This window comes from Lepidochelys olivacea, assembly GCF_965140295.1.
Source record: "Lepidochelys olivacea isolate rLepOli2 genome assembly, chromosome: 10".
Lineage (NCBI taxonomy): Eukaryota > Metazoa > Chordata > Testudines > Cheloniidae > Lepidochelys > Lepidochelys olivacea.
In genome coordinates this window covers 72,450,348-72,471,298 of record NC_140420.1, presented here as the reverse complement: position 1 = coordinate 72,471,298, position 20,951 = coordinate 72,450,348, and the positions used below count along the sequence as shown (strand labels likewise).

At 40.1% G+C, this 20,951-nt stretch overlaps 1 protein-coding gene across 4 annotated transcripts in view; it reads left to right on the top strand.

Annotated features, from left to right (window-relative positions):
- AKAP13 (A-kinase anchoring protein 13) overlaps window positions 1–20,951 on the top strand; it is a 325,968-nt gene that overhangs the window by 42,625 nt on the left and 262,392 nt on the right. For all 4 annotated transcript variants that reach the window (XM_084642499.1, XM_084642498.1, XM_084642496.1 and 1 more), the window contains exon 3: window positions 19,748–19,832. In XM_084642499.1, coding sequence (XP_084498625.1) covers window positions 19,822–19,832 — 11 coding nt within the window. In that variant the 5' untranslated portion in view covers window positions 19,748–19,821. The remainder of the gene's footprint in view (window positions 1–19,747; window positions 19,833–20,951) is intronic.

Genomic DNA, 20,951 nt, shown 5'->3' with positions numbered 1-20,951 from the left:
TGTCTAGGTCCCTCTGTATCCTATCCCTCCCCTCCAGCGTATCTACCACTCCTCCCAGTTTAGTATCATCCGCAAATTTGCTGAGAGTGCAATCCACACCATCCTCCAGATCATTTATGAAGATATTGAACAAAACCGGCCCCAGGACCGACCCCTGGGGCACTCCACTTGACACCGGCTGCCAACTAGACATGGAGCCATTGATCACTACCCGTTGAGCCCGACAATCTAGCCAACTTTCTACCCACCTTATAGTGCGTATATGTCACCAGACAGACATTTAGATTGTTTGTTTTATTTAACTAGAACAACAAAGTTATGTATTCTGGATTTTTTTTCTTCAACAGCAAGCATAATTTTTAACAAAACAAGCATATGAATTTTTGAATTTAGTTAAACATTCAAGTTATTTAAAATCAAGTTTGTTTTTGTTAAAATTGTTTTTAAGTAAAATATTTAAATGAAATATTTAAAAAAAACACAAATTAAATCGATTGTCAGCCAGGTCAACATGAGAAACTTAAAATATTGGCTTCTGCAGCTATCTCTGTCATCTTCACCTTCATTTTCCTGTTTGTTTGTCATCTGGAAAAGAAAAACAAACTTTTCTGCTTTCAGGTCCCAAAACACATTCCAAATTGAGAAATCATTAGTCCAAAGGAAGAAAATATTCTTTCTACACCGGCAGAAGAAGCTACTGCTGTTAAAAGTGAGATTATCACTTCAACAGTCTCTGAATCCAAGTGCTTAGGTGACTTCCACCAGTTCACTGGTGTGACTTTCTTTAAAACATCATCAGCAAATGTATATTTCTTGAATGGTTCACCCTTACCTCCGAAGTTTATTATAATTGGAATTATGGAGGGATGATTGCTGGATGTCCATGTCATAGCCAGCTCCTCTTCTTCAGCAGTTAAGGGTTGACCCTGGCACCAAGTATTAAGAACATTTGCAAGAAAATGAGCTGGAGATAGTGCTTGTCCCATTCATTCTTTTAATGCTTGTAATTTAACTCTGTCGTTGCATATTTCTCTTTTTAAGATCTCACTCAGTTCCTTCCAAATTTCAACAGCATCAGCAATAAAACAGCTATTTCCCTGCATTTTGTTCAAGGCTACAGAAATAAACTTCACGGTACTCAGCATGTGTTCAACATTCTCTTAAGCCCAGTGTTGAGAACTTTGGCTGTGACAGTGCCATCTGTTTTTTCACGATTTTGTTCACAAACTGTCATCACATTAGGCCAGTTCTTGATATAGTGCTTAAAACAGTCCGCTACTGAGTTCCATCACATGTCTTATGGGAGAGTTAGCTTGGTTCCTCCCACTTTTTTCAGAGCGGCTGCTGCAAAGTGGTGTTACGGAAGTATTTTGCAATTTCAACAACATTTGCCTTTATTTCTGGAACACTGAAGTCTTTGGCTAGGAGGTGCATCAGATGAGCACTGCAATCATATGTTATTAGCTTGGGACTGTCTTCTAAATAATTTCTTCTCATCTTGGGTTCGTTTGCAGAATTGTCTGTGATCAAGCTGTGTACTAGACATTTGAATTTTTTTTCAGTTTGTTATAGCTTTTACTGCTACTTGCAAGTATTCTGCTTTGTGTGCATTTCCTGATGATATAATTGTTTCTGTAAGGAAGACATTCCTTTTTCTGTTGTCACACAAGCACATACGACAGGATCATTGTGGACATTGCTCCACCCATCAAGACTCAGGTTAACAATTTCACCCTCTAGACCTTTTGCATACTGCTCAATTTCTTTCATACACTTTATCCAGCAATTTGCCTGTGACATCTGCTCTGTTGGGTGGACTGAGTCCTCGTCTTAATGATTGAACCATATTAATGAATTGTGGGTTCTCAGTCATACGGAAAGGAGAGTTTGTTGCATAAACAAACCAGGCAATTTTTTCATCGGTTACCTCTTTTTGTAATCTGCTGGTTTTTATCACAAACTTATCTATGGTTGTTTCTGGATGATGGAGGTTTTTTTTCTTTTTGCTACAGGTGATATACTGTGGCTATGTGACATACATGACGTTACTGAAACACTATCATTGGCAGATAACTCTGAAACTATAGAAAATGATGATGATCTTGAAGGTGGATAGTCTTCAGAATCCTGTATGTTGAGGATGGAGTCTCCTAAACAAATAAGTCAATGCAGTTATTTAATTATTACTACCATACTGCTCATTTAGTATTACTCGTTGCATTCACTGACACTCAGTACTACTTTAAAGGTGAAATTGTAACAGGAAGATCTGCCTATTTCAGCTATTTATTTTTTATCATAGCTGCATCTAAAATGATAGTACCATAGAGTAACAACTATATTTTTTGCTCAAACATGAGAATTCAAGAATAATCCAGAAGGAAGACAGGCAGTCCTTAAGAAAGAAGTATGAAAGATCCTGCATGTTCAGACATGTTCCTTTCGTCATCTTCAGTGTAGCTTTCTCCTGAGAAGGAACACTTCTCATGATGTTGTTTCATTTGGGCAACCAGGCCTTGCATTTCTCTGTTGCACTATTTGCATTTTGCACGAATACCTGTCTTACCCGCAGGTAGAGGAACTCCATTAAAATATTCCCAAACTGGGTCTTTCTTACGGCCTGCTGCCATTATAGGTTTTTCCTTCTAGTGAGAGAATGGTATGGTAGATCTCAAATCAATGAAGGCTACACTCAGAAAGACCTCAAGACTTCTGGAATATGCTGCTCAAACAGTTTCACTTTTGTTTCTACTGCCTGTCTCTCCCTTCTCGCATTTATCTCCAGATGTCTTCTCCTTGTCCAGATCTATTCTGCCCCCAACAATCTTCTAGTCATTGAACTTTTTGAAACTTTTCACTTTTAGAGAGAGGTAAGGGATTGACTCTGTGTACACCAATTTGCAGAGGGACAATAGGGTTGAGGTCTGTTATTGACAGGACAAGGAGTAATGGTCTCAAGTTGCAGTGGGGGAGGTTTAGGTTGGATATTGGGAAAAACTTTTTCACTAGGAGGGTAGTGAAACACTGGAATGCGTTGCCTAGGGAGGTGGTGGAATCTCCTTCCTTAGAAGTTTTTAAGGTCAGGTTTGACAAAGCCCTGGCTGGGATGATTTAATTGGGGATGGGTCCTGCTTTTGAGCAGGGGGTTGGACTAGATGACCTCCTGAGGTCCCTTCCAACCCTGATATTCTATGATTTCTCACCTCTCTCTTTATATTTATTTATTTTATTTATATAAAAACATTTTTGCTGTTAACAAGCATGTTATCTCTGGAGACATAAATCCACAGTTTGAGAACTACAAAACTAAGCATCTCTGATGGTATCTTCTAGACTGAGCACTGAGTCCCTGAGTCACTGGGTAGATAGAAAGATTAACCTAAGTAATCTATACAGAAGCCCCTGGAACCCCATAAAATTGGGTCCCTAATCCATGAACTATTGGAACTCATTTACAAAACTTTTCTTAAACATTACATGGCTATATTGTCTCATACTATAGAATTAGAATTTATAATCCCTATTCCATGGTGAGATTTCTTTGAGCTATAATGTATCTTAATTAAATTTATCTTTAGATAGGCTTTTTTCTGAAAAAGGCTTTTATCAAAAAAATCCGATTTTAAATTAAAAAAAATCAATTTTTTTTAATTTTTTTAAAAAATCATTGATTGTTATCCACCCTGCTTACTGCAGGTCTGTATGGGAAGCTGAAGATAACTTTCACAGCAAGTTAAAACCTGACCACTCTCTCCAACCCCTCTCCTTCTGCACCTACCCTGCTATGAATAAAATGTCCATTCTTCAGCTCCTGGGTGACTAGTAGCAATAATAAAGGATGTCTCCAACAGTTCGTGATGGAAAACTTGTTTCAAATAACTCAAGTGGGAGATGTGCCTAGGAAAACAAGATACAGTTGCAGGAGGGAAGATTTCAAGTGCAACTTAAAGTATTTAGAAACGTCTGAGAGGAGAGCAAGTATATAGGGAAAAGAAACTCTCACAAAAGGCCCCACCAAATTCTTTCAGAAGGAGGAGAGTGCAACCCCTAAACCCAAAGGTGTCACCAAATAATAATTGACCAGTTTTTCTTCCCCACGCTTGAAGCATGAAATTGAAAGATGATCCTCGTACATTTATCTACTTCCTTCATGTTCTCTTTTCTCAACCCCTCATTCTTTATGATGATGCAAAAACAAACCATTTAAAATACACTTTATAAGAAAAGATAAAATAATATTTTTGAACTGAACCTTTGGATCATTTGATGGCCTTTTTACTCCATCATATCCTAAAACTTGGAGAAGTCCCTATGTACTCAGTAATCCACTTACACATAACCAGAATATGAGTCCATTGGTTTTAATTAGGAACATTCCATAATCAAACAAAGTGAGGTCAAAAACTATTTCTAAAGTTCTATCCCTAGTCCATATTTCTCTTTTTTTTGTTTGCAACGTACAAAACACGTCTGCACAATTTAAGTGTTTCTTTTACAGCTCACCATTCTACTATTTCTATATATGAGAACAATCTGGAATGACACCCTTTGCACATTGCGTTTAATACATGCAGTGTGAACAAAAAAACAAAACAAAACTCCAAAGCCAGAGGGTGATGTTTGTAGGATTTCTCTTGGGTTTTTTTTTATGCCACTTCTGTGCTTTTTCAATTTACATTCCAGCCCTTCTTGTCAGTGGAAGATAGATGTACATCATTTAGTATTTCTATTTACTTAAGATGTTGGAATGTGAAGTTCGTCTTTATTTCTATCTCTGCCCCCTGCCCTCCCTTTTGAAATGTTAAGTCAAAGAAAGTCGGTTTTAAGGTCAGGGCTAGGAATGGAGACATTTGAGCCACCAAACAAATAGCATGGCTTGTTCTAATCAGTTACATGTACTGTTGCCATTGAAGCCTTGTTGGAAACAAGAAGCCAGTAGATGTGTTTGTATTGAGATTTAAGTGACCAACAAAATAAAACAAAACAATCCTTAAACCTTCTCTCTCATTGGCATTTTTGCTGCAGGGATTTCCACTTCCAGGAAAGCTCCTCTTACTGCTCCAGTGTTGAGGATTGGAAGTGTGGTGTTTGAATTCGGAAGAAGGAGAGTAACATTTGGACTTTGGAAGTTTATAAAGCCAATTCCTGTATATTAACTTTTCTTCTGTTAATTGCTAAGCTGGTGGTATTAATTCCCTGTGGTTTTAATGTGGGCAGATTAGTGCCTCTTATAATGTTTGCTAGAGATGCATCGTTGTTCCATGAGAAGATTTCAAATGCTGGTGCTGTAAAATATGCAGCATCAAGACATTCTGCTGCATCGTATTCCTGATGTTCTTTAAATGTAAATATTACTGAGGATTCCTTTTTTTAAATTTCAATTTACTGGGTACATTGTTACATTAAAATAATACATAAAGAAAAAACAAAAAAACTGCACCCCTGTGAAAGTTTTTCAGATCCTTGTTTCACTTCAAACTCTGAGCTTGCCCGGGTTGTTACAACTTTCATAGACCTTTGAGTGACTTGGTCCTCAGTTTCTAGCAAACTGTGGCTGATTTCACATCAAAACTAGAGACAACTCAGTGCACCCAGTTTGAGTCTTTTCTAAGGCACAGCCTGTGTGGGTGCAGTGAACCCTGTGCAGGACAAAACTGAAGATGAATTTCCCATAAACTCCTCCATACCAAAAGATACTATAGAACGAGCTGTGCTTCTACCAAGCATTTCCCACTTCCCTCTCCCTTTCTTTGAGGTTCAGTCCTTCAAAGTGCTGAGCATTCTGGGCCTGATCCAGCAAAACACTATACCACATACTTTAGGCATACGCACCCTCCCCTTAACTCCAAGCATGTGCTTAAATGCTTTGGCCCTAATTCAAGAAAGTGCTTAGCACGTCACAGTATTGAGTGCAACTCCTCACTTGGACACTGAGCATTTACTTCCCTGGCCCTTTAAGGGACCGATCCAGAGGCATCTTGTTCCTGTTGCTTTCAGGGTGAGCAGGATTGGGACTTAGGTGTGTTGCATTCCAATTAGGATCAGTAATTAGGGTGATGAACAGGGTTAAGAGGAGTCTTATGTTGCTAGTGAAAACAAATAGTATTAATACCAGTTCAGGCCCCTAAGAAAATTGACACTTCCGTTGGGGTTCTGTTGGGCTCGTGCTTCCATCAGTCTCAAGGCCAAAGAGGAATACAACAGAATGACTGAACAGTTATATGAATAAAGCTATATTCTAGCATGAGCAATGAAATAGCTGTCACGGGGGGCCCAATGGATGCCCTTTGTAGTGTAAGGCAAATACTTCCTAAAATAATTGCAAATCTCACAACAAGAGGAGGAGGAGGAGAATCAAATATATTAGCTGCATTTGTGAAGCGCCAATTAAGAAAATATGCCTACGTTAAAACACACTTTAATGAATAAAAAAAACATAATCCAGGTTAGACATCGCTTTGCCTTATTGCTCTTGTGTACATGAGGATGGAAGGGTCCTGGAGCAGAGCAGGAGCTAAATGCAGCAAGGTGAATCAAGGGCAGAGCAAGAGGCTTAACTTGCAATTTCCTTGTTTTTGTTGGTTTAAGTCTGCTCCTTCGCATTGTGTTAATGTTTTGTAGTTCATTTCCTCAGTTGTTTAAGGAATGGCAGAGGTGGGAGCTGGGGACAGGGGTCAGAGGTGAGGCATGCAAAGCTTAAAGCAAATTTGCTATTCGCTCCTGATAGATATGTACATACTTTCTCAGTAGGTCAAAAGAGAGTTGAAGTGCTGGTGGTGGTCTGGCTGCGCTGCCTTTAACTTATTTTTAACTAGTTTAAAACTTTCCCGTGCATCCCTGGAGTGTGCACGCACACTCTTTCTCTCCTGCAAGATGCACTGACTCCGACCGATCCATGTAGCTCAAAAAGAATTGGACTCAGTGAGACAGAGAGTGTGCTGGCAGCCGAATGGGAGCTGATCTTTCTTGGTCCCAAGCTCTCTTTTCTAGCCACAGCACCTTTACACTTTCCCTTTTGGTTGAGATGGAAATTGCAAAGGAAGAAATACGCACTTCAAGCTGTTGAAAAATTACCAAAGGCAAGATACACATCAGGGCTACTGGAGGCAAAGCCCAATCTTCCATTGCAGGTGTGAGCATTCATAGACAGACCTCAGCAGGTAGTTATCTTGAGGCTGGAATTGCGGGGTGGAATTATTATTAAATTCTCTGACTTGTGCTGTACAGGAGGTCAAACTAGATGATCATAATTGTCCCTTCTGCCCCTAAAAGCTATTAATCAAAATCTCCTTTTTATTTCTCTCCCCCCCCAATAAAACCCCCAAACAAAACCAACATAAGGAGAAGTGGGCCCTTCCTAGAAATAGTTTGGAAAAATGTTCTGGGTAGAAACTATTTCTCTGATTTATTTTTTGGTCTCTTCCTTCCTTCCTTCCTTCCTTCCCTCTCACTTACTTTTAGTTGCTTAGGACATTTACATGAAAATAGGATTCTTGTTGCTTAGGAGTTAATCTGCTTCTGTTGCTTATTCCGCACCTGAAATTCTCAAGAGATCCATTACTGGCAGCCTGCAAATGAAATGGCCTGTAGGAGAGGGGAGTCGTTTCTTTTAAGTTACGGGTGAAGCGGTGTTGCTTCTCTTGTTCCCCTACCGTTTTTTCTCTTCTCTCCCTGACTGTCTGTTCCCAGGTTAGTAGAAAAGGAGCACAGCTGGTCCCTTAACCTTCCATACTGTAAGTAGTTTAAATCTGAGAGCTTGGGCATTTTAGTGGTGACACCGATGGCCCTGGGATTTATTGTTCTCTTAAAGCAGACTATTAATTCTAAAAATTATCCTTGTAAGAGTGTAACTTTTAATAAAAATTGCCCATAAACTTATATAATTAAGGAAATGGATTTTCTATTCCTCTAAAACTTGCTGACCATGCATATTTTGGGTTATCTCTGCTCTTGCTAACTCCTTCTACCTCCACCTGTTCAACATGTCTCTTGATAGCAGATATGCATGTTGCATACTCCGGGGACAGGTGAGGCGAACAGATTAACTCTTCAGAAACACTACTTTAACCCCTTCTGTCTGTGTTCGCAGATCTGTGGGCAGGTGTTGAAGTTTACAGAAGGTGGTATAATTCAACTTACCATTCCTAGAAATACCACCCTTTTGTGCCTTTCAAAGTGGTAATTCCTGAGGTATGAGGCACATTGCCTCCTAGAATGCTGTGGCATCCTACATGTGAGTATCCGTGATGAATGGACCTATCTGTGTCAGGGTTTTATTTCAGGCTGCAGGATTGTGTCCTAGGTGTATAATCCTGAATGTGCTGCCATGCAGTTGATAAACTGCTGTGGCGGCAGGACAAACTGTAATATTAGGGATGTTTGGGAGTGCTGGTGAGCAAACAAGAGAAATGCTACACAGCATAAGATGTGAGCTACTGAGGAAGACTCAACGATTTAGAAGTGCTGCTAATGTCCAATGCCAGGGGCACTTGGAGAAGGTGGGAGAAACAGGTTTTAGAAAAAAATGTATCTTACCAGCCAGCATCTCCTATCAGAATCATTATCTCCAGAAAAGGCAACTCAAGCAAGGTGAGCTGGGAGCAGTGAGGGAGAATGGAATCATCTGTTATACATGAGACCAATATTAGGCAAAATCCTCATTTAAAATCCTATAGCTGGCTTTCCGAAGGTCCTGAGCACCTGCAGGTCCTATTGACTTCAATGGCTGTTCTGTACCTCGGAAAATCAGGCCATTACCCCCAGTTTTTGGTCTGTGACAAGGCACTTGCATCTGGATATGTTTTTGAAATGAAATCAGAGAGAACATCTGTCTCCCAGGGTAACGCGAAAGGCCTGTGGGTGAGCTGCAGCAGTGTGGTTGTGTTGGTGGAGTGGCTCTTTTGGGTCTCCAATAAGAAGTTCTGTGCTCTTGGGGGAGCAGGTCCTGAGTTTGAATCCTGTTGCCTGCTGATGTGTGGAGGGATGTGTGCGTGCACAGTAGCTTAGAACATACTTGTTACTACTGTTGGTATAAAATGATGCGTATAGGACTGCAAATACCCACAGGCCTTTACAAATATAGAGCAAACCCCATTCCCGGCCCTGGAGTGCATATTGTTGAAGGCCTTGATCCTGTAACAGACTGTAGGTGCTTAACTAACCATGTGGGTCCTCCCCTTGACTTCAGGGAGGCCATGCAAATACACATATCCTGAAAGCTTTGTCTTTCAAAGAGCTGTTTTCTCCTTCCACCCCTCAACTTTTGCCTTAGTGTTAGATTGTTTATGGTATTGCTGAGAGAGGCGGGGAGACGAGGGTGGAAGATTATTGGCAGTTATAGGAACTGGGAGAGGGAAGATCCAAGAGATCTGAAGTCACATTTACAAACCCTATTGCAACACGTGACCGCCCATGGGTGTTAGTCTAGGTGAATAGTGGTGCCGTCACTTGCCCTATACGCATGTGGAAATGCAGGTAGTTCACTATATGCGGTAATGCTATTGTATTACAGTAGTGCCTAGAGGCCCCACTGAGAGAGGGCCATATTATTCGAAAATACAGTTGACAGGTGCAATGAGTGAAGGTGCATCTGTCGTTCCATGTTATAACATTTGAACCCTACGTATCTTGGCCAGTTCGCCAAATTTCTTGAGTAGCCGCTTGAATCTGTGGTCATCCTTTAGAAATAAGACTTTCACTCTGCTTTCACCAAAGATTTCTGACTTCAAGAGATGGTGAGGAGGAGAGGCTACCACAGCGCCATGAAGGGAGGCACAAAGGTATACGTTACTGTGCTGTGTAATGCCACAGTATTCTTGCTGTAGGCTTTGTGCCCAGCAAAGTACTCAGATTGATTTACTTGCTTTTGGGATGTTTTTCTTCCCGCTACGTCTTACAGTGCTGGTGAAGTCATTGTGTGGTCAGTTTTGTGTCTCACAGTCTTGGCTTTGGTATAATGGGGGGGACGCTTTTCAAAATCCCGTTCATGTCACACACCTTGTCTTCTTGTAAACTTTACAGGAGGAGTCTGCTGGTGCAACTAGGATTTAATGATGCTGCCTGAATTGTTGTTACCTCAGAATACAAAGCAATGGCAGGTTCTGATACCTAGTGTGATGCTGACGTCTGCCTCCAGGCGCAAGTGAATTACATCCATACGCTGACTCTCTTAGCAATCATTTTAATTTCACTTGCAACCTGAGCCTGTTTTTCCTCCCTTTAGAGCCATTAAAGTACATGGCATTTGTGGCTCTGTGTTGTTGGGTGGACTCTGGCTCTCGTTGTGACTTACTAATCCTATTTAACAAATCCTTTTAGTTGTTTACCCGAGATACGCTGCATCAGTGGTTTTCAACCTTTTTTCATTTGTAGACCCATAACAAATTTCTAATGGAAGTGTAGACACCTTTGGAAATCTTAGACATAGTCTGTCGACCCTTAGGGGTCCGTGAACCATAAGTTGAAAACTATTGCACTGCATCATTATGAGGCATCTCCTTAAAGATATTATTGTTGCATCCTTCCTGTCTCCCTTTGGAGGAGCAGGAAAGTAACTGGGTGAAAACAATGCTGCCCTCTGCATTGGCCTGGTTTCTCTCAAAAATATTAATCAAAAGCAAATTGAAGTAGTGAGCCCATCAAGAAGTGCCAGTGATGGGCTTGAGATCCTCTGGTAAAAGATGCTCTATAATTGCAGTGTGTTCATTTCCAGCCATCTGCAACAATATTGTAAATTATTTGACCTACTGCAGTTAAGCCCACACCAGATTTGTAACAACAATAGCCAGAGATAAGTTCTACTTCTACTGCAGAAATGATTCTGTAATAAATGAAACAAAGTACAAATGAACTTTAACTTTCCGGCTTTTGCTGCTGTGCACTCAGTGATATTTGCACAGTGAACAACTCCGACTTCTATAATAACAGTGCCTGCTTTTTGGGACAGAATGTTTTCCAAGGTCTTGGAAAGATAAGAATTGAGAGTGTTCCAACACGCTTCTTAAACGTGCATTGCATGTGTTTAATGTAACCAGGAACAAACTGACTTTTCTGCTCAAAGCAGGGTTTATTTAAAACAAGGAAACAAAATACAATCCAAACCCCTCTTTTACATTTGAAAGCCAAATGGAATTTTTCTCCCCTTCTAGTTGTCTTGCTCTGCCCCATTTTTCAACATTAACCTTGTCATAGTATCAAGTTCTCTTGTGCTTCGTGGAATGTGGAGGTCTTATTGAATGTTACCTTGGAAAAGCAATAGCTGAATGATTTCGGGGGAGGGAGGAGAGCAAGGGAATGCATAGTAGGATGCATTGCAGGAGTGAATTGTTCTTAATTTGGAGTTTAGTATGAGAATTTTGAATAGTTTGTTTTCCAAGTGAATGAGGAATATTAATATGTTGTTTCCATAATGGATGAGCATTTTTATAGAGGGGAAAAATATATGGCATTGTTTTTCAAAGTATATTTCCAGATACTATAGAACATCAAATGGAGGCTTTTCCCATACCCATTTAAACCAAACATATGAACAATCACTAGCAAGTATTAGTAAGTAAACAATTTGCAAATGGATACTGTTCCCCCTCAGCTAATCAGCACTTGAGTTTTCCAATTGATTATGAACACCTTGATTTTTCAATAGCATTGTCTGTGCTCTTTTTCTAAATCTAAATAATACTTCTGAGGTCTTACACCAGTGTAGCACTTTTCATCTGTTAGATCTCTGAGCCCTTTACAAAGGGAAGGGGAAATAATACTGCTAATCTGATACTTCTAGTTATTGGCGTGTAAAATACAACTAAAAATGTTGAACAACCATAAAAAGAGGAATTTGGAATGAAATGCCTTTTCGCTTTCAAATTAATGTTGTAGTTTTAAATAAGCATTACTGTTTGGCAGTGTTTTAATGAAGGAAGTGTAACAACAAAATAAAAAACTCTCCTTGTAGCAGTCTCCTGGGCATGACCACCTCCCCTCCTCACAATCCCAACCTAGCTGCGAATATCCAACCAATGTCTAAAGAACCCCAGGCCTTGTGTGATTTATGGATGACTCCAGTATAAACTGACCCTGTGCTGACATTGCCTCTGGATCAGTGTCCAGCTGGGAGTTAAAACATACAACACAGTACAACTGTGGTGACTTCTGTAAACTTAACCGCAGTGAAACCAATTCAATGATCTGTTGGGAACAGCGTCTTTCTTTGGTGTACATGGCTCCTCTTGCTCTTTGCTGAAAAGGGAAGTTCTTCACACCTGGGAGAAGAGAGCTGTGCAGCTAGGACAGACTTGCCACATATATTATTGAATTTGAAGGTTTTCGCACAGATCAGCCTCACAGTGATGCTTTTTTTCATTTTGATGCTTTTTCTGTTTTAGGTGATACTGCTGATGGCAGTGCTGCTAAAACACTTCATTCAATGATGTTTACCCCATAGCTCCTGATGGAATGGAAGTAGGGTATATTTGGCTAGGATCTAGCTTGTTTAACATCAAGCGGTGGTTGAGGGAAAGTAGCAACGGGTGGGGAAAAATGATGTGTAGTCTGTAAGATTTCTACTAGCTGCCTCAGTGTTTAGTTGTCTGAGCTGTTGCGCAAGCCAGTATGTAATCTGAGATTCAGTTGCAGTTTTTTGTTGCATCATTAGAATTCCTCTTTCATTATTGGTTTAGGAACATTACATAGATCTTCTCATTAATGTAATTATGTTAAATACTACATCGCCTCAGTGACGTGTTGTTTTGAGCAGTCAAACGATTTAATTCTAAGGTTGCCTACTTGATGTTCAGTTTGGCAAATCTGGGCAGATCAGCACCAGATTAAAAGCAGATATTTGTGAGGCATTAGAACACTAGAAAAGGCAGTCTGTGGCCCACTTTGGGAGCCTCTCTAGCTGCCAACTCATTTCTGTGTGCTAAGCAGCATGGTCTAGTGGGTAGGGCACTGAACTGTGGGGTCAGGATCAGGGTTCTGTTCCCACCCCTCTGCCAGTGATCTGGTGTGAGACCTATGCAAGTAATTTCTCCTTTCTGTGCCTCCATTACCCTTCTTACAGTTTGTCTGTTTAATCTGTAAACTCTGTGACATAGGGACTCTTACTATATATAGGCAAAGTGCTGAGCACAATGAGGCCTCACTCTTGGTTGAAGCCTCTAGGCATAGAAATGATAATTTGATGGGGGGAATTTGCTCTTTGGGGTTAAGAATCTCATATCCATATAAAATATGAACACTCTCACTGAGGCAGTGTTTATTTCCTTCTTGTTTTATCCTGTAGGGTTGAATCCATTTTAATGAATAGCTGATCTGGCTGAACTTTTGTTTCATACTCATCGCTGTGGTATCTGATGTTCTTAATTTTATATTTTAAAGTGATTTTTTTCTCTTCTTTCCCACATATTTTCTGTGTGTGTAACGGATTTGTTGTTGTTTTGTGGGAAAGTCAAGTTAAATAATTGAGTTCTATTTTAAGTACTTCTATGACCCCAATTACTGCTGTATTTGAGCACCTCACAATTTGTAATGTATTTATTTTCACAACATCCCTGTGAGGTAGGGAAGTGCTACTGTCCCCATTTTGCAAATGGGAACTGAGACACAGAGAGACTGTCCTGGTCTACACTGAAAAGTTACATCAGAGTAGCTACATCTCTCAGAGACGTGAAAAACTTGCACCCCTGAGAGATGCCGTCTAACCCTCGGCATAGACAGTGCTAACTGGCCACCTAGCTACTGCCTCTCGGGGAGGTGGTTAATTATAGCTATGGGAGAACCTCTCCAGCCACTGTAGTAAGTGTCTACACTGAAATGCTACAGTTGTGTAGCTGCTCTAACCACTAGGACCATCTTTTCTCTGAATTTTGCATTTAGTTCTGAAGGAGGTGAGATTTTTTTGGGTATTCTGCCATCTCCATGGGAGAGTTCTGCAGTCATAGGCCAGCTGCTGAGAAAGCTCAATCCCCTGTGCTTGCTACCCTCATCATTCTAGCTAGCTGTTCCACTGGAATATAGCTGCTGGCGAGTCATGGTTATACAGATAGAGGTAGAGCCTTGCGTACCTTCGGCAACCCATATAAAAATACTGATCCATTTTGGATTTTTCTCCAGGGTCAGCTGCTTAATTTCCTAGGAATAATGAGTTGCAATACGTTTAGGTTCTGTTTACGTTTACTTCTCTGCTCTGAAAAATACCACATCCAGTAGCAACAAAATACTGTTGCCCAAGGACACCTGCTTATAGGAGTGAATCCATCCAAAGAATGCATGGTATTTGCTTTTCCCAAATTGTTGTGCACTAGAAACTTTGCCTCTTGCAAGACCACTTGTGAATATGTGTTCACAAGCTAGGGAGAGAAACCCATCTTTTTAGGATGGAGCATGGGCTTTCCATCTGTAAAATAAGGATTGAGATGCTCCATCAGCAGTGCCTCAGCCTGTGGGTTAGCAATGACAGTGTTCCTGTGGTGCTGAGCTTGCTGTTCTTTGCACTTCCTGCACATTTCCTGGTCTGTGGATGAGGGTTTATTTTGGGCTGTGGCCCATGTTAACAGAGGGGATAACTTGTTTGCATTATAGTCTGAATGTCCTTGTAGAAGAGACGTCATCCTTTGTGTCTTGTACTAACAGACGGGCTGTGCCCCCTGGAGGGGAAACGCTAACACCAAGAAGGAGGATCCATGGTGTCATTAGTACGCTTTCTTTTGAGGAGAGGGTTGTAGGCTTGAGTCATTATAGCAATTTGATGTTGCTTGGAGTTATGTGCCAAAAAAAAATTATTAAAAATTAAAATACAGTTCTTCGTCTGGAGATGGAAACTGGGTCTTAGTATGAACCTTATAACATTAGGGCACATCATCAATCAGTATTTTTAAAATCCATAAAAAGTTTATAGAATACTCTTGCTGTCCCCCAAATACACTGAACATGGTGATGCAGACCCTGATATGGTTCTCCAAGAGCTTACTTTTTTTAACAAACAAAAATATTATTAATACTCATAGTATGAAGGTTGTGACACATTCCAGTAAAAGCAAGACTGGGTCTCTGGGTTCAATCCTGCTCTCATTAATATGTATTTCTGAATATTTTGGTTGTGCACAGAAAGTGGGCCACACTTTCTAATTCTGTCTAAACAGTGGGACAAACTTCCAAAAGCCTTCTGTGAGCTGCTTTTATCTTCTGAAGGACCAGTAAAAACTGAAGAGGATATTCTGTAACCAGAAAGGCTATGTATATATGTTATGGCAATGTATAAATATGTGCATGCAAATACAGCCATCAGCAAAGGGGGTAAAAATTCTGTTTAAAACCTTGTAGATGGGACAGCAGTTTGGGGATGTAGCGAGGGCAGTCAACAGTTTCATTGGTTTAATTTGATACTAAATTGTAAAGCGGGGGTTGTTGTGGTTTTTGAAGGGAGTCATTGCTATGGGATTGGCCTAATTTGGGTGTCTTGGTCATTATGAGGTCCCAGCTGTAGCAAACAGTTCAAAATAATCAATTGTTTATCTTTCAGAGTAGCAGCCGTGTTAGTCTGTATCCGCAAAAAGAAAAGGAGGACTTGTGGCACCTTAGAGACTAACAAATTTATTTGAGCATAAGCTTTCGTGAGCTACAGCTCACTTCATCGGATGCATTCAGTGGAAAATACAGTGGGGAGATTTTATATACACAGAGAACATGAAACAATGGCTGTTACCATACAGACTGTAACAAGAGTGATCAAGTAAGGTGAGCTATTACCAGCCGGAGAGAGAGAAAACCTTTTGTATGATAATCAAGGTGGGCCATTTCCAGCAGTTGACAGGAGCGTGTGAGGAACAGTGTGAGGGGGAATAAGCATGGGGAAATAGTTTTACTTTGTGGAATGACACATCCGCTCCCAGTATTTATTCAATCCTAGTGTAATGGTGTCCAGTTTGCAAATTAATTCCAATTCAGCAGTCTCTCGTTGGAGTCTGTTTTTGAAGTTTTTTTGTTGAAGAATTGCAACTTTTAGGTCTGTAATTGAGTGACCAGATTGTTTATCTTGTAGCTCATTGGTGCCCAATTTTTGTGCTCCATTTGGATTTGTTGAAAGCTTAATTATTACAATTAAAACAGATTCTGAGATATCTGTCAAAACCATTGAAGCTTGCAAAGCGGAAAGTACATAACACTTTTCAAAGGAAAAGAAAATAACCCGTATTTTAAAAAAGGAAATCACTTTAAAAATGTGGCTTCTGGCTTTGTTAATGTATGTTTGTTTTTATTTTGTTTTAACTGAAGGATAAGCAAGCCTGTGTTTCAGCTTACTTGACTCTTCAGGGGAAATTAGAGGACACCTGTCAATCACTGGTTGGATCTTTCTGTCTTTGCCCTGAAATTGTTTGTAAGCATTTTTTTAACTGAGTATAAATCACTTTTCTTAAGTCAGTGCTAAAGGACATTGTTGTTCATTTTGCATCTAGAAGTACAGAGGTTGGTCCTTTGAAAGTGTAGTCCTTTTCTTGTAAAGGCAATGTCTGAAGCTGTCTCACTCTAAGCAGTCAGGCTTTGGGGGACACACGTGGCCCACATTTCAGCACATGGTTTGTAACTCCCAACCCTGCCAAAGGGCAAACCTAATTCTGGCACTGGAATTGTATCTTTAAAATTGTGCAGACTCCCATCACCGCCTGCCAAAACTCAATCTCATCAATAATTCACCAGTGATTTGGGCAGAGTATTCTCCAATCTTCTCAGTGTGAAAGGTTGCATTTAGACCTGAGTGACACAACGATCTGCCATCCAATGATCATATTTTGCCAGATGGGACAAAGGTATTTCTCAGATCAGAAATAGATTGTTTAGTTGATGAGCTGGTGGCAAACTGTGACTTCTGTTTAACTCTGTTTATTTCATTTTTACCAACACCACCATCACCTTGCTTGTCTGGTTGGTTCAGCTGTGTGTTCTGTCCCTCACATAGGTTGTAAACTCTCTGAGGCCATGATTGTCTTCTCTGATACTTACCCAGTGTCTAGCACAATAGGACCCTGATTGGGGTTTCTGTGCAACCCTAATAATAATTCACAGAGGGCTATATGAGAAGAGTTCTGAGGTGCCACTCTTGGAGACATCTCTAAATAGTGTGCCAATCCAAAAGCTTAAGGATAAATCCGCTTTATGTTGGCTTAGGCTATTTGCCAAGATAGTAATCACAGTTGGTTTCATAGATGCTTTGACAATCTCAGACTTCCTCATTCTTCTGTGTTATATATCACTGTAGGTGCTGTAAAATACCATAGTGCTGAGATATCAAGGTGAATGGCATCAAAGAAATACTTTAGAAAGTAACCAGTGGTCAGTTAATACCTAATTGTGTTCACATGCATTAAGCTGGTGATTCCGAAGGTGAATACGATTTGTTCAGTTCAGCATTGCAACTGTCTTATTGCTACATAATTTATCCTTCTTTGCTTGGCTTCTGTCTCTTTCACTGTGAAATTCTTCTGCATATAGTTCATGCTTTTTGAACGTATGGGCAAAGTTCACCTGTTGTGTCACTGAACTGACCTCATTTGGGCGTCACACAAGGAATGAACTTGACCCAATGGTTTTATATCTTAGCTTCTTGTTTTTGTAGCTTCTAGATTCCTGAGTTTGTCCTTTCTCTGACCACAAGTGAAAGTTAGTTTCAAATTCTTACTGCCCTGTCTTATAGATGTTCTTTCCATGTCACACAACTGCTAAACAATTTAACATGAGTGACAGCTTCTCTTAAGAGAATCACAGGACTGGTATAGTAGAGGGTATTGCAGGTCAAAATCAATGGGCATTGTCAGAGCTATGTGGGCGTTCCAGAGTTGCTTTATTATTTTTGGGTTTTGAGAAGATAACAGCTGAAAATCCACTAGATGGATTGAGGATTTTCTTTATTTTGACAAAGGAACGGCTTTTTACATACAGTGCTGTGACATTACAATTTGAGTGAATTTTTAGCATTATGTGAGAGAGTTTGTGTGGCTAAATCCTCTTCATGTCATATTTGAAAACTTCATCCTGAGTGATCAGCTGTATCCGATCAAACAACAAAACCACTATCTTCTAGACACCATCACTTTTTGAACCAAATGAGTATTAAGGTTCTTTATCTAGCAGGCTCTGCAAGTGGGCACCAGATAGAAATGCATGGTACTAGAAGTAACGCTCTTAGATGGTTAATTTCCACTTTAATGTCTATTGTATTGTCAACCAGGCGGGAAATTATTTCAAGGGTGGATTTCAGGGTTTTTTTTAAGCTCTCTTTTGAACCATCTGGGTTTGCCAACAAAGAAACATGGAAAGAGGCTTACACTCTCTACAAGAGCTGGTTGAAAACTTTTGAATTTTGGAATTTCAATTACATTTTGAAGAAAGAAGACACTTTTTAAAAAAAAAAATCAGCTCTGTTCTCTACCATTGTTCCCTGAGTATCTGTTATTTCCCATGGGTAGTAAAATGATACCATTTTCTATACAATAGAACCTTGCTAAACTGCACAAAAAGTCTCTTGACCTCTCAGCGAAGACTCAGTAAGAGACTGCATTGCAACTTTTGCTCTTAATAAGTCTTCATTCATTTAATGAAATGCTCTACTGTGCAACATTATAATTAAAGCCATACTATAGTTGTGAGAATAACTGAACAAGGTATATTTTGTGGTGCATCTTTGTTTTTTGCATTCTGTGTTCACTTGCTAATTCACACAGGATAAAGGGTTTCCCAGTCACTACTTCTACCACTACTACTGTCATTTTACTGATCATAAATGCACTTTTAATCCTGGGTCCCCTAAAGAATATTGTTTCAGTGTGAGGGAGAGCAGCTGCCTGTCTCTGTTCTCTCCTGGCCAGGAAGGCATTTGTAAGCAAAGACAGATGCTTCCCTTCCTTGGAAAGCAGGAGATGACCTGTTGAGTTTTCTAGTTTCAGCTGACTTGTGTGTACACAGGAACTTTTCCTGCTGTGGTGACCAGGTGAGGGTCTGAGGTGCTTGACTGACTTTGTTTTAACTAATAAAATCTCCCACAGAGCATTAATAAACTGAACCAGTAACTGTACTTTCTCTCCTCTCACCATTCTGAATTGTATGTTAAGAACCCAACTTCCCTATTTAGTTAAATTGTCCTCTTTCCATGTGCACTTAGTGGGACAGATTAATCCCTTTGGGTGCAGTATGGGAAGCAAGTCATGTCCTGGAGCAGGGTATTTGCCTGTGGAAAGGCACGCAGGAGTTCCAGACAGTGGAGGCTTTTCAGGGCTCCTTCCAGCTAGCCTGGCCCTCCTCTGCCCCTTCTCCACTGGCCCTTCTTTACTAAGTGCCCTGGAGAGTGGGTCTTGCGGGCAGCATGTGCTTCTGCTCCAGAAGGATTTCCTCCTGAAACGAGTTTATTTAATCTTTGTAGGAGTTCCATTTAGAACAAGATGTATCTTTCACTTTAATATAATTGAACCATCAATGAAAAGGGGGGCTTTGCTGTCCTCATCTGCATGTCACTTCGAGGAGTAAAGGGTAAAAGAGCTGTTTTTTTCACTCCCACCTTCAGAATATTACTACTTTTTGAAATGTGAAGCTCCACAGGTTAATGGAGACTTCCATTCTCCCTCCTGGACCAATCACTGGCTTGTATTCAAATTAACTGCTTGTCCCATTCAACTGTTTTCTCTCTCTCGCTTTTGTGTATGTAATTCTAAAAGTCCCGTGATGCCAGTGGTGCCTCAAATGATTCCAATTTTCTCTTTTCCAGGACCCGTATATTGCTTTCTGCTGCGATTCTCTGTGCTTGACTTGGAGGTTTTGAAAGAAGCTGCACGCTGCTGCATGCAGTTACAGTAAGGTTAAACACTTTTTATTGATCAGTGATGAATAGAAGTAGTTGAGATTACATGTTCTTGTGATGTTATCTCCCTGACTTGTCTGTCGATACCATAGGAAGATGTTGATATCAAAGCTCATTTCTTAGGTTGGTTTAACAGACCATTATTTTGCTACAATTAATTTTTTACAGTTGACTTGAAGTAGAAGTCAAACAACATAACTATCATACTGAAGAACAACCAAACAGGTACAGATTTCATAAAGCTTTTGGAACAGAATGCAATATCAGCATTTTACGTGGAGTATGGTGTAATATCTGTCTCACTATTAAGCTTACAGAGTTCCCCATTTGAAACAGTGTGAAATGCATTTCTCTCCCTCTCTCTCTCGGAGGTGGGGAATGTCATGTAATTTAGCTCTGTCTCTGTAGATTTGCCATTTCCCCAGCTATTTTATTTCCAAGACCCCACATTACAGGGGTCATTTTGGATAATCAGCTGGACGCGAGTTCCCCGTATGACGCTGTGGCCAAAAGAGCTAATGGAATACTGGGATGCATAAATAGGGGAATTTGAAGTAGAAGTAGAGAGGTTATTTTACCTCGTATTTGGAATTGGTGCAACTGCTGCTGGAATCCTGTGTCCATTTGTGTCCAAAGTTCAAGAAGGATATTGATAAATTGGAGAGGGTTCAGAGAAGAGCCACAAGAATAATTAAAGGACTAGAAAATATGCCTTATAGTGGTAGACTCAAGGAGCTCAATCTATTTAGCTTAACAAAGAGAAGGTTAAGGGGTGACTTTTTTACAGTCTACAAGTATCTACCTTGAGAACAAATATTTAATGATGGGCTTTTCAGTCTAGCAGAGAAGGTATAACACGATCCAATGGGTGGAAGTTAACGTTAGATAAATTCAGATTGGGAATAAGGTGTAAACTTTCAACACTGAGAGTAAGGAACCATTGCAACAATTTACGATGGTGAATTCTCCATCACTAACAAATTTTAAATCAAGATTGGGTGTTTTTCTAAAAGATCTGCTCTAGGAAATATTTGAGCAAAGTCCTATGGTCTGTGTTATACAGGAGGTCAGATTAGATTGTCACAATGGTCCATTCTGGCTTTAGAATTTA